At 42.9% G+C, this 13,601-nt stretch overlaps 1 protein-coding gene across 1 annotated transcript in view; it reads right to left on the bottom strand.

Moving 5' to 3' along the window:
• DNAH11 (dynein axonemal heavy chain 11) overlaps positions 1 to 13,601 on the bottom strand; it is a 231,691-nt gene that overhangs the window by 24,580 nt on the left and 193,510 nt on the right. The window contains exons 70-74 of the mRNA XM_084858589.1: positions 10,972 to 11,094; positions 10,041 to 10,234; positions 8,105 to 8,253; positions 6,626 to 6,753; positions 4,220 to 4,447 (exon numbers count right to left, since the gene is read on the bottom strand). Of these exons, the coding sequence (XP_084714715.1) occupies positions 4,220 to 4,447; positions 6,626 to 6,753; positions 8,105 to 8,253; positions 10,041 to 10,234; positions 10,972 to 11,094 (822 nt within the window). The remainder of the gene's footprint in view (positions 1 to 4,219; positions 4,448 to 6,625; positions 6,754 to 8,104; positions 8,254 to 10,040; positions 10,235 to 10,971; positions 11,095 to 13,601) is intronic.

Genomic DNA, 13,601 nt, shown 5'->3' on the forward strand with positions numbered 1-13,601 from the left:
CCAGTCACTGACTTTCAGCCTAACCTACCTCACAGGGCTGTTGTGAGGATAAAAGGCAGATGAGGGAGGACCACGTAAGCCACCTTGGGTTCCTTGCAAGAGGAAAAAAGGTGGGATATAAATGTAATAAATAAACAAACAAACATAAATTTTGCCCTTCTGGTGCTTGCTGTTTGTCTATCAGTAGTGGTTTAGGAAGTAGTAGTAAATGTTCCCCCTTCATGGATCACTGCCTTGTTGTGGCGAAGGGGTTTGCGTAACGCAGTGAAGCCATAAGATATGCCATGCAGGGCCACCCAAGATGGACAGGTCATGGCAGAGAGTTCTGACAAAATGTGGTCCACTGGAGAAGGAAATGGCAACCCACTCCAGTATTCCTGCCAAGAAAACCCCATGGAATGTATCATAAGGCTAAAAGATATGACGCTGGAAGATGAGCCCCTCAGGTCGGAAGGTGTCCAATATACTACTGGGGAAGAGCAGAGGGAATTTCCAAGTAGCGCCAGAAAGAGTGAAGTGGCTGGGCCAAAGCCGAAAGGACACTCAGCTGTGGATGTGTCTGGTGGTGAAAAGAAAATCCGATGCTGTAAAGAACAATATTGTTTAGGAACCTGGAATGTAAGATCAATGAATCAAGGTAAGCTGGAGGTAGTCAAACATGAGATGGCAAGATTGAACATCGACATCTTGGGAATCAGCGAACTCAAATGGACAAGCATGGGCGAATTTAATTCAGGTGACCATCATATCTACTACTGTGGGCAAGAATCCCTTAGAAGAAATGGAGTAGCACTCATAGTCAATAAAAGGGTGGGAAAAGCAGTACTGGGGTACAATCTCAAAAACGCTAGAATGATCTCAGTACGAATCCAAGGCAAACCATTCAACATCACAGTAATTCAAGTCTATGCCCCAACCACTGAGGCCGAAGAAGCTGAGGTTGATCGGTTCTATGAAGACCTACAACACCTTCTAGAACTAGCACCAATCATAGGGGATTGGAATGCTAAAGTAAGAAGTCAAGAAATAAATGGGATAACAGGCAAGCATGGCCTTGGTATACAAAATGAAGCAGGACAAAGGCTAATAGAGTTTTGCCAAGAGAACACGCTGATCATAGCAAACACTCTTTTCCAACAGCACAAGAGGCGACTCTACACAGGGACATCACCAGATGGTCAATATCGAAATCAGATTGATTATGTCCTTTGCAGCCAAAGATGGAGAAGCTCTATACAGTCAGTAAAAACGAGACCTGGAGCTGACTGTGGCTCAGATCATGAGCTTCTTGTTGCAAAATTTCGGCTGAAATTGAAGAACGTAGCGAAAACCACTAAACCATTCCGGTATGACCTAAGTCATATTCCTTATGAATATACAGTGGAGGTGAGGAATAGATTTAAGGGATTAGACCTGATAGACAGAGGTCCTGAGGAACTATGGACGGAGGTCCGTAACATTGTTCAGGAGGCAACAACTACATCTATCCCAAAGAAAAAGAAATGCAAGAAAGCAAAGTGGCTGTCTGATGAGGCTTTACAAGTAGCTGAGGAAAGAAGGGAAGCGAAAAGCAAGGGAGAAAGGGGAAGATATATCCAACTGAATGCAGAGTTCCAGAGAATAGCAAGGAGAGACAAGAAGGCCTTCTTAAATGAACAATGCAAAGAAATCGAGGAAAACAATAGAATGGGAAAGACTAGAGATCTCTTCAAGAAAACCGGAGATCTCAAGGGAACGTTTTGTGCAAAGACGGGTATGATAAAGGACAAAGAAGGCAGGGACCTAACAGAAGCAGATGAGATTAAGAAGAGGTGGCAAGAATACACAGAAGAACTATACAGGAAAGATCTGAATGTCCCTGATAGCCATGATAGTGCGGTCACTGAACTTGAGCCGGACATCCTCGAGAGTGAAGTCAAGTGGGCCTTAGGAAGCATTAGTAACAACAAAGCTAGCGGAGATGACAGTCTTCCAGCTGAGCTATTTAAAATCCTAAAAGATGATGCTGTTAAAGTGCTGCACTGAATATGCCAACAAATTTGGAACACTCAACAGTGGCCACAAGACTGGAAAAGGTCTGTTTACATTCCAATTCCAAAGAAGGGCAATGCCAAACAGTGTTCAAACTACCATACAATTGCGCTCATTTCACACGCCAGCAAGCTTATGTTCAAAATCCTACAAGCGAGGCTTCAGCAGTATGTGCACTGAGAACTACCGGAAGTACAAGCTGGGTTTCGAAGAGGCAGAGGAACTAGAGATCAAATCGCCAACATTCGCTGGATCATGAGAATTCCAGAAAAACGTCTATTTCTGCTTCATTGACTACGCTAAAGCCTTTGTGTGGATCACAACAAATGGTGGCAAATTCTGAAAGAGATGGGAGTACCAGACCACCTTGCCTGTCTCCTGAGAAACCTGTACGAGGGTCAAGAAGCAACAGTAAGAACCGGACATGGAACAACCGATTGGTTCCAAATTGGGAAAGGAGTACGACAAGGTTGTATATTATCGCCCTGCTTATTTAACTTATATGCAGAGTACATCATGAGAAATGCCAGGTTGGATGAATCACAGGTCGGAATTAAGATTGCTGGGAGAATTATTAACAACCTCAGATACGCAGATGATACCACCCTAATGGCAGAAAGCGAAGAGGATCTAAAGAGCCTCTTGTTGAGGGTTAAAATGGAAAGTACAAAAGCTAGTTTGAAACTCAACATTAAAAAAACGAAGATCATGGCATCTGGCCCCATCACTTCCTGGCATACAGAAGGGGAAGAAATGGAAGCAGTGACAGATTTTATTTTCTTGGGCACCAAGATCACTACAGACAGTGACTGTAGCCATGAAATTAAAAGACGCTTGCTCCTTGGGAGGAAAGCTATGGCAAACCTAGACAGCATAGTAAGAAGCAGAGACATCACCTTGCCAACAAAGATTCATATAATCAAAGCTATGGTTTTCCCAGTAGTAATGTTGGCTGTGAGAGCTGGACTATAAGGAAGGATGAGTGCCGAAGAATTGATGTGTTCGAACTGTGGTGCTGGAGAAGACTCTTACGAGTCCTCTGGACTCCAAGGAGGTCCAATCAGTCCATCCCAAAGGAAATCAACCCTGAGTGCTCATTGGAAGGACAGATACTGAAGCTGAAGCTCAAATATTTTGGCCACCTAATGCGAAGAGAAAACTCCCTGGAAAAGACCCTGATGCTGGGAAAGATCAAAGGCAAAAGGAGAAGGGGACGGCAGAGGATGAGATGGCTAGATAGCATCACCGATGCAATGAATATGAACTCGAGCAGACTCCGGGAGACAGCGGAGGACAGGAAGGCCTGGCGTGCTATGGTCCATGGGGTCACGAAGCGTCGGACACGACTGAACAACAAGTAAATGTTTTACTTCCTGTTGGAAAAGAAGGTTTCCTGAGTCAGGAAAGCCAGGAGTTGTACCAGGGAGTCAGAGCTGGCAGCAGAGGTTGGGGCAGGGAGTCAAGCTAGGAACCATGATGGGGTTCAGAGCCAATGAGCAACAACCAACAACTAAGTACAACAAAGCCAGGAAGAGCACTGCTAGTGATGGCAAAGTCCCAGTCCGAACAGGAAGTCTTTTATAAATTTTTCTGCCTAGAAGGGCCCTGTGGCCAGCCGGGGTGGCTGTGACCATACCATGACTGAGAACACTTCATTGTGAGGAAAATTCTCCGAACTTCGATTCAGGTAGCTCAGCACACAGAGCGAAAGGTTCCTGGTTCTAGTCCCAGTAGCTCCTGACAGGAAGACCAGGCTTGCACATATGCAGGTGGTTTATAATCCATGGTGGCCCAATTTCCCTAATTACCCTCACCGGACACAGCTTCTCATTACATGTGAACCTGGCAAGAGTGGGTGGCTGGTGTGGTTAATATACCACCCAGAACCTACGGTCTGTTGTAGAGCTGTTGTGAACTGGGCTGAAGTATATAGGCGTAGTTCTCTCTCTCTCTCTCTCTCTCTCCCTCTGTGTGTGCGTGCACGTGCGTGCATGCGTGTACACACACATGTCATGTACAACAAACCCCAATGTGTTCTTCTGCTTGATCTTGGAAAAATGCATTGCATGATTAATGTTTCCTTTCCCCCTCTGTGGTATCTGTGGATTGCTTTTGAACAGTGAAACCTGTAATTCCAAAAATCAAGGGGGAAACAAAGCAAAACTATTGGTGCACATTTCATCATCACCTGATCAAAATTGTAGAGAGCAGCATGAAGATTTGCCAGCATACCAGTAGGAGGTTCATTAATAATTTTAATAGAGTTCTCTAATATTCCTTGAGGTATAATGTGTTCTTCAGGAGTTGGAGCTGGTTCAGCACTAATAAAGACACGGTAGTCGGAGTGACTTCCTTTGCTGTATTCCTCCAGCAGTTTCTCTAAGGTCCCCAGCCATTTTACAACAAGATGTATGTTCTGTTTGAGAGAATTCAACACTTTCATTATAAGAACAAGTTTATTATTTCTAAAATCTAACATCTAATTATATAATCAAATCCTTTCATGGCTAGGCAGTTACATAACAAAAAATAGGCAATACTCCTAAGTAGCATTTAATTTTGAATTCCAAATTTCAAGAGTTAAAGATTCTACAACAGAGATTGTATTTCAATATCTGTTACGTTACCAAGGACTTCATTATCTCCAGGTGCTATTAGGACTTGATTTTGCCAATCAGTTAAGCACATACATTCTGTCTTCTATATTCACCCACACATTTAAGTGTGCTGGCTCTCGCCAGAGCTCAGAAAACGTTCAGCAGGATTTCAGAATACTGTGCTTATTAAGAATGTATTTATTTCTTTAAACTATTTCTAGGCATCTTTAAGGGCAAAAGCCCTCCCAAAGCAGCTTACATAATAAAATCCCATTCAGTAATAATACAGCTAAAATTAATATCAACAAACACTAGCAATAATAACAAACATCCAGCCGAGACAGTACTAAAACATCAGACAAAATTGCAACTGAAACTCAACAGAAGTTCAATAAAACACAATAAAGAAAAGTCCAAAGAAAACAGATCAGTCTTCAAGGCTTTCCTAAAATGTGGCAGTGATGGGGCCTGAGAGATGGCAATCCATTCCAGAGGCATAGGGCCACTGCAGAAAAGGCCCTTTCCCTTGTATTGGGCAACTTAACTGCCTCCACTGATTACCTTAAAATGCAGGCAGGCTGATAGGGGCAGAATATCAATGTATCAGGGACTGAGAAACTTCCTAATGCCCATCTACAGTATCATGATCCTAAAACATCCAGAAGTTACCTGAACACAGTCACAGGGGGTGAGAGACCAGTGTGGTAGGTCGATGAGGCACTGGCCTGAGCCCAACCACTGAACCTGGACTCCCAGAGACTGCAGCCCCCAAGACTGGTTCTCTTGAGGGACCAGCATCCTCATTACCAAGGGTGTAGTGAGGATGCCTTGTTTACCACCAAGCCTGGCCTCTAATATGGACAGTGGTGACAGATCATGGAGAGGCAATGGAGTGCTTGTCTCTAAGTCAGAAGGTTTCCTTTGCAGGCAGTCCTCCTAACCTGCCCAAGGAACTCACTTCACCAGGACTGGACACCAAGGGGACAAGACACTCACAACGGAGGCTGCAAAATCACAACCGTGAGTGTATCCCCATCTATGCTGGCATCTGACACTATTGTATCATGTGACATAAATGGGATTTCTGCCAGACAAGATGGCTACTGATACAGCCCTGACCTCTTTTGGCTCCCATTGTGTGATATAACGCATACCAAGATAAAGGCAAAGGCTTCAATTTTGAAATCTGATAAATATCTTCACTGGCATTTTATCCCATTTCCCATCTCCATTCCCAAATTGCCACTGGCAACTGCTGAAAAATGATACAATTCTTAAAAACAGCGCTTAAGGTCCAGCAATTGGAAACAAGATTCTAGTACTGATCTCTGCTTACATATTAGCTCTGATTGCCCAGTTTAAATGATAAAAGACAATAAAAGAAAACTGAGAAACATCCCTGCTACGGGATGTACTAAGACACTTTTCTTCAGAACATCATTTCCCCAAATCATGTGGATATGTGTAATTTGATTTCTCTCTTGTATATGCATTCACACACACAACCATTAGTTACCTTTCCTCTTGCAATTTCATTGATCATTGCATAATGGACACTGAAGGAATGGCAGACAATACTCCACCTGGCAGAGCTAATTTCAGAGATCATTTGTGATGAAACCTTATCTCCCATTCCTGTGGCACCCATTTCAGAAGGGCCAAGAGGACAAGGCAGCAGTTAAGTCAAGGCAGATGGTGCCATTTTTGTATTTTTTTCAGAAATGTAAAAAAAATGCAAGTTACAAATAGCAAGAAACACTCCATTTTGTTCTGCTGTTATAGATGGAAGAAATAACTTGTTAATCCTAGATGAAGCTTCCTTCTCTCATAATTCCTCAGAAGTTTCTTAGCCTCTCTCTCTCTCTCTCTCTCTCTCTCTCTTTCTCTCTCTCTCGTTGATCACTTTCATTACTGACAGACACTTCACAGGCTGAATATGCACAAAATAGCCACTTGATAGAGTACATAAAGGACATCAATCACTGTTCTACACTTACTTGAAGGATAACCCAGTGCCCATGTTTGGCAGCTTTCTCCAATGCCTCCTCGGCAACAATCTCTTGCCCTTGTCCTAAAGAGATATTATGAAATTTCCCAGAATCAATTGTGAAGCCAAGTTTTTTGCCTGCAAGTGGAGGATGGGGGGGGGGGATAAGTAGAAGTTGAAAGCAGAGAGGGGTTGGAGGGGGAAAAGATAATGCCCCATTAATTTCACTATCACTGGAACAATATACATTAGTTCTTCTGAAGCACTTCACTCAACATCATTTCAACAAGCAAAATTGCAAGCTCTCAAAAGCAGCCTTATGGCTGGTATTAGAAGAAAAAACCTGCAGAAATCTGCTCCCTTGGTTTTAAGATAATGAACCTTTTGACATTTTGATAGATGCTAGGTATTGTTAGCGAGCTTTATAAACTCTTACAGGGGGTGCAAGCCATTTCCCTTATAAAAAAGGGAGCAACATGTGGTAGCTATCACATCAGTTTTTTAACTGATTGGTTCAGTGGGTAAATGTGCAAGCCTCTCACCTTGTGAGGCCTGAGTTTAAATTGAGCACAGTCAGGTCACAGCTGTATTAACCTGGTATTCTCAGCAGAGTCAGTGGGGAACAGTAATCCTAAGTACAAAGCGACAGTTTCTTACACAATTGAATATAGTTTGTATAATGACCATTATTTAGTCACAGGGGGCACAAGATTACATGAGCATGGAGAAAATTGCCCTCTGGCCCTCATCTAGTCAAAAGGTAAGAAACAGCACAAAAGAGCTTGCATTATGGCTAGCAGAGGAATGTTCAATCTAAAAATTTCTTCACGCTGCAGTGTTAATAGCCTCACACTTTTTATCCACCCTTCCATAGTGAATGGAGGGTTAGGGCAGAGAGGAGGAAATCTAAAAACTTAACTCTTGTTGAGGAAAACAATCCCAAATTTAAATCTGCTTTATTCCTTGATAATGACTATTTGTGGGATTTTTTGTGAGCTTAACATGCGTTAATTAAAGACCAACTCCTGCTCTAAGTCAAAGCACACACCCCCATTGTTACCAATCATAACCTATGCATTAAGAAAAGGTCTGTGGACTCTGCAAATCAGCAACCTTAAAAATGATCAGAGAAATTTCCTGTTACCACAGCCATCTCAGAATTCCTACCAAAAATGCCTGTGAATGTAAAATGGCAAGTCCTTCCCATCAAGCATCCATTCCCTTTTGCAACACACTCTAACATAAATATCCCCAACTTCTTCTGTTGAGATGTTGAGATTTATTGGGGAAGGGGGCAGCATGTTGAGATGCTGCCCCCTTCCCCAATAAATCTACAAAGAAGGTACAAGCACAAGGACATGTATTTGGCAAAAATATTAACTTGCATACTTTTAACATTTTGCTTTTTGCAGGTTTCTGAATGCTAAAAATTCACCCGCCCATGTTTTTAAACCAGCACAACAATACCCATTCAGTGAAATAGGCTTACCAAGTGTCTCCATATCTTTAAGAGGGTCAACTCCAGGAGAAAGAATGAAAAACACTGGAGTGGCTGGATCGCTTTCTTCATAGGATTTAGCCAAGTCTATTCTTGTGCCATCTACATACTTTGAACTTAGCTTTTCCTCTACAAAGTTTCTACAGAAATATAAAATACATATGATGACTATATAAAGAAACAATGAAGAGTCTTGTGGCACCTTAAAGACTAAGAATTTTATTATGCCATTAAGACTTCATAGACTAGAGTCCACTTCATCAACGTCAGTATTTAGAGGGTGTTAAGATGCTAGCACACAGAGTTTGTGAACTTCAATAAGAGCTAGTTCTGAGCTAAAGGTGTTTCATTATCTGGAGGTGTCACAAAAGTAGCAGCACCTCAAAGGAAAGTGAGCAGGATGCCAGTGTGTGTGGAATTTCCTCCCTAGCGACCTCCGCCATGCCCCCTCTTTGATGAGCTTCCGCCAACCTTTAAAACCCTGGCTGTTCAGGCAGGCATTTGAGGTGGCTTAGGCTTTTTTAGAGCGGTGTTGGTTTTATTTTATTTTTTTGTTCAGCTGACTATGTAAATTTGTTATTAGTATCGTATGCTGCCTAGAGTGGCTGGGTAGCCGGCTAGATGGGCGGCTAATAAATCAAATAAAATAAGTACAAACCTCAGGCTTGATCACTTTTCCTGCCCCTTCTCCTCTGGCACAGCACAGAGAAGTTTGGAAGCATCCACGTCATGGTTTAAACTTGTCAGATATAACAAACCATAGTTAGTTTAAACCATAGTTAAACTCCCATAATCACTGGCAATTGAGTGTACTGGCTGGGGCTTATGGGAGTTGACGTCCCAAACATCTGGAGGTTACCAGGTTGCATACCACAGGTTTAAACCCAGATGCAGATGCTTCCAATCTCCATTCTCTGACACATACCAGAAGAGGAGGGGATGGGGAAGTGCACAGTCCTGAAGGTCGAGGAGGCTCATTTGTCTATGTTTGAACAGGGCCTATCTGTGTAAAATCTAGTGCATACGTGATTGGAAAGGGGCTGAAGTTTTGAACTGGAGATAAGGCTGATGGGAGACAGCTGATTGATATCTAAAGACTATGTGCCACACCACATTTTTAGGTCCTAAGAGCCATTTTCTCTATCCTCCTAAATATTTCAGATATACTCTGTTCCACCAATATATGCAGTGGGAGCTCAGAGCCACCAGCCTCCACTGAATGAATGAACCCATTCAATGAATGAATGAACAAATATATGTGTGTGTGTGTGTGTGTGTGTGTATGTATGTGTATGTATGTATGTATATATATATGTATATGTATTTGTATATGTGTGTGTGTATATATATATATATATATATATATATATATATATATATATATATATGAATGAATGAAAGCTGAGAAGCTGAGCTAAATTCTGCTCTATGGCTTGAAGCCCAAACATCCCCACCAACCAACTTTGGACTCTAATGTAACTAAAAGCCACTAACCTAGGGCACAATTCATATCAACAAGTGGCTGTTTGAATTGGCACTTTAAATTCAGACCACATGAAGACAGCTCCTATTATTGTAATGATTCCTTCATATGTATTATTTGCCATGTGGATCTTCTACTTCACCACGTGTAAACCATGAAAAATAGGGGATGCAATGGTGTGATGGAACTGTGAGACAGACAAGCAGCTATGTATGAATGGATTTCCACATGAAGTGCATGTGGTTTTAAAGTAGCCACTATGCAGGTGTGTGCTCATGTAGATCTAGCCTAGGTTATACCCCAACAGACTCACGACAAATGTGTTTGATGTTTTGTTCTTCTTGCACTGGGTGTCATTTGACAGATAATGCAGCTTGTATGTGCCCATAAATAAATGATGTAACAACAAACATAAAATACTGTGCACAAAGTCGAACGTTATACCTCAGAGCATATGTCATCCGATCTGGGCGTAATGCTCGTAGTATGACAAGCTTCTGGAAAGAATTTTTGCTTTTCCACTCCTGAGGAAGCTTTTCCTTTTCTGGGCACTCTGAATCCACCCATTTTTTCCATCTCTTGGCAGAACCTTCTATGTCTCTATCTAATCCTCGGAATTCATCCAGTAAAGCAATGGCCTGTAACACATGAATGGCATGTGAGAGTTATTGGCACATAGATTATTTGGGCTAGGAGAGAAAGAAGTGGTTATTACTGAGATGCTGAATTGCCCCCCCCCCACACACACACAATTACATACCTTCATGCAGTGTAGCAGATTAGCCAAGACTCTGTCAACTGTCAGCCATTTTATAGACCATCAACAATTAGTGGCTCACTGGCAACATTCAAGTTTCTACATACTGAGGGTCCTGTATGCAGATGAATGCATTCTCCCATAGGAATACGTGCAAGTACATACAATTCTCATGGAAAGTTAACCAAACTACACTTGGGAACTAAACTAAACTGTGGAACTACACTTCCATGGCCCAGAATACTGAAAATTGATATTGGAACACAGCTGCAGTGGAGAAAACAGAGGTCAGGTACCACAGGGTACCAGCAACTTGATAGTCATTTATTGTAGAAAGCATTATTATCAGAATGTGAGTTTATTTTCCCGAAAGGTATATAAGCAATTGATAGGGGAAGTATTACGTCATCTTCCACCAGGCTTTTTCACATGATCGTATTTTATATTCCAATATAAAACATACTATTTTATGCATTTTAAATGTATATAAGGGAAATAAGTGCATTATAAAATTTAAAAGGTTCACACAAAAGTAATACATGGTACTATGTTTTTCATTATCCAGAAACTGGATAAAATAATTGGCAGGGTTGAGGTAGAGAGAGTTTCTGGACTTACCCTGATGGCACTCCATGACTGAGTAGTTAAAAAATCCACAGGGCTTTTGTAACTGTGTTCAACTGTGAATCTCAGAAGAAAATTCAGTTCAGTGAGTTCTATCTCTTTACTTCTCAGCAGAATCTACGAAGTGAATAAAATAGTGAATAAAAATCTATCACCATTAGATTTAATTCACTGTCACTGAAGGCACACATAACTCTATTATATACAGAAGTAGCATGAAGTACTGGATATTTCTGACTCCCTGGCTGCCTGAGCAGACATTCATTTCTGTACTATCTGGTATGAGAAGGGAGTGTAAGGCTCACAGATTCCCTTCACCCTACCCTTGCCCTACACTCCTCATTTAGAAAGTAACACCTGACTGGGTGCAATACTTGGTTTAATGCTTGGTTTACCTGAAGTCTCCCTGCACCTTTGGTCTTTTGGTCCCCCTTCTGTGTCCCCTTTTAAAGTTCATAACTAATTCCTTTCACATTCTATCCTTAGCCTTCTTAACCCAATTATCAGCACACCAAATCCCACCAATTAGTTGTGTTTTAAAATTTCCTTCCATGACTCAACGTTTTCAATCTACACCCTAAAAAGGGAAAATAGCACTATAACAAAAGGGTTTAGGGCCACGCATCGCCCTCCAATGATCACAACCATTGGGCAGCCACCCTTTAGAACTAGAATAGTAGGGTTGGAAGGGGCCTATAAGACCATCGAGTTCCCCACTAGGGTGTGGAACCTGCAACCTGAGGGACACATGCAGCCCAGTGCCTAATTTCATGTGACCCTCAGTTTCGTCTGGCTCTTCAGACATTGCAGGCCCATTTGTTTCTTGAAACTGCCTCCACTTCGCTTGCGTGTGTGCATGCGCATAAGAGAGGTAGAGAAGGTGGAATAGAGAAATAAAGAGCTATGTAGTCCTGCAACACTACAAACTTTGCCTGCAGCTCCAAATTAACGTCTCCTGTAAGACAACAGCCTCTTGTTGAAAAAATATTGCCCAACCTTCTCTTAGACAGCAATCCCATGGTCTCTGGGCAAGCATCCCAGGGACCACAAGATTGTTCGGATTCCATCTTCTGAGGTTGGAGATAGCATTCTGACTTCGGAATGGAAAGTTGGAGATCCATCCCTTCCCCGTCCCAGCCAGCATGGAAAGAACTATGTTGGCTGCCTTCCGAGATCGGAAAAGTGACCTTGGAAGAGGAGGAAAGAGGGTGTTCCGGTGGGTGGGGAGGAGACTGGAGAAGCCAGAATACAAGTTATCCTGAGCCTCCTCCACCCTCCTTCCCTCCCCCTCCAAAGTGCCCATCTTGCAAAATCTGTACAGTGGGGGGATGGGGAGGCTCCTCTCACTCTGCACTGGATGATCGGATGCCTTAGAGCAGAGCTTTCCAAACTTTTCATGTTGGTGACACACTTTTTAGACATGCATCATTTTGTGACACGGTAATTCAGTTTTACTAGCAAACCGGAGGTTAAACAACCCATTGTAAGAGATACGGACACATACATAAATTGTAATAACAAAATGTATGGGGATAGAACATGTCTCATGAAAACCTTTCATTTATATTTTTTAAAATATATGATTTGTAAGGTAATAACATACATTGTTGTCATTTATGAGTAAGAGTATGTAAATATGTGCAAGAAAATGTGAAAAATAAACAAAATTAACTAAAGTATTTACAATACATATTAGGACACATAGGCCCAGGTAGGAGCTCAGCTGCAAAAACAAATGAAGTAGAGAAGCAAAAGTCCAACAACAATGGTGTAAATATATGTCTCACTACAAGGCTATATTGCTGTAAATATTTGCAATGCCCAGTTCCAGCACGCTCCGGTGGTACGCTGCCGGTGGGTGGTTAATCCACAATTACAGCAGAGTAAAAATAAAAATAAAAGGCAGAAATCAAATCATAAGTGCCACGTGGTGGGTGGCTTGCTGTTTGCCACATTGGGTTTGGGAGGGTGGCCTCCCTTCAGCCAGCAGCAGGTGGGCTGACTGGGTGACAGCCTGCAGCTGCGCTCGCCCGGGTGATTGGGAGCACGCTGATTCTGAGGCTTCTGGCCTCCACTGAGCTCCGTTCGACTGGCCGAGATGGTGGACGGCCCGCTTGGTGGAGTCCCAGTCCCAGGCGGTGTTTCCACCCGCGCGCTACTCTGGCCTGGCCGTGCAGCAGTGCGGTGCAGAAGTCCACAAAGGGCGCACTCGAAATCTCGCAGGACTGGTGGTCGCTGCCACTTCTCCGCGCCGGCGTCGGCCAAGCTCTGCTCCCAGGGCAGCGCCTCCCCTTCCTTCTCTTTGCCCCGCACCTCTACCTCGCCATACTGCCTCAACACTGCCAATCACGTGCGTCCTACGTCAAGACGCCACATGATCCTAAAGCAGCTAACGTTAAAGCAGCTAAGCCTTAGCTGCTTTAACATTAGCTGCTTTAACATTAGCTGCTTTAGGAAGTTCCGGGGGAGGGGCCAAGGGAAGCAAACGTGAGTAAGGAAGCTCCACGGTGCCCTTCCGCACAATTTTCTGCATTTCGCGTGACACACCTACACACTGCCGCTGACACACTAATGTGTCGCGGCACACAGTTTGGAAAGCTCTGCCTTAGAGTTTGGGGGCTTCC

This window comes from Heloderma suspectum, chromosome 5 (genome assembly GCF_057233095.1).
Source record: "Heloderma suspectum isolate Gila_16-S chromosome 5, 16-S_ref, whole genome shotgun sequence".
Taxonomy (NCBI): Eukaryota; Metazoa; Chordata; class Lepidosauria; order Squamata; family Helodermatidae; genus Heloderma; species Heloderma suspectum.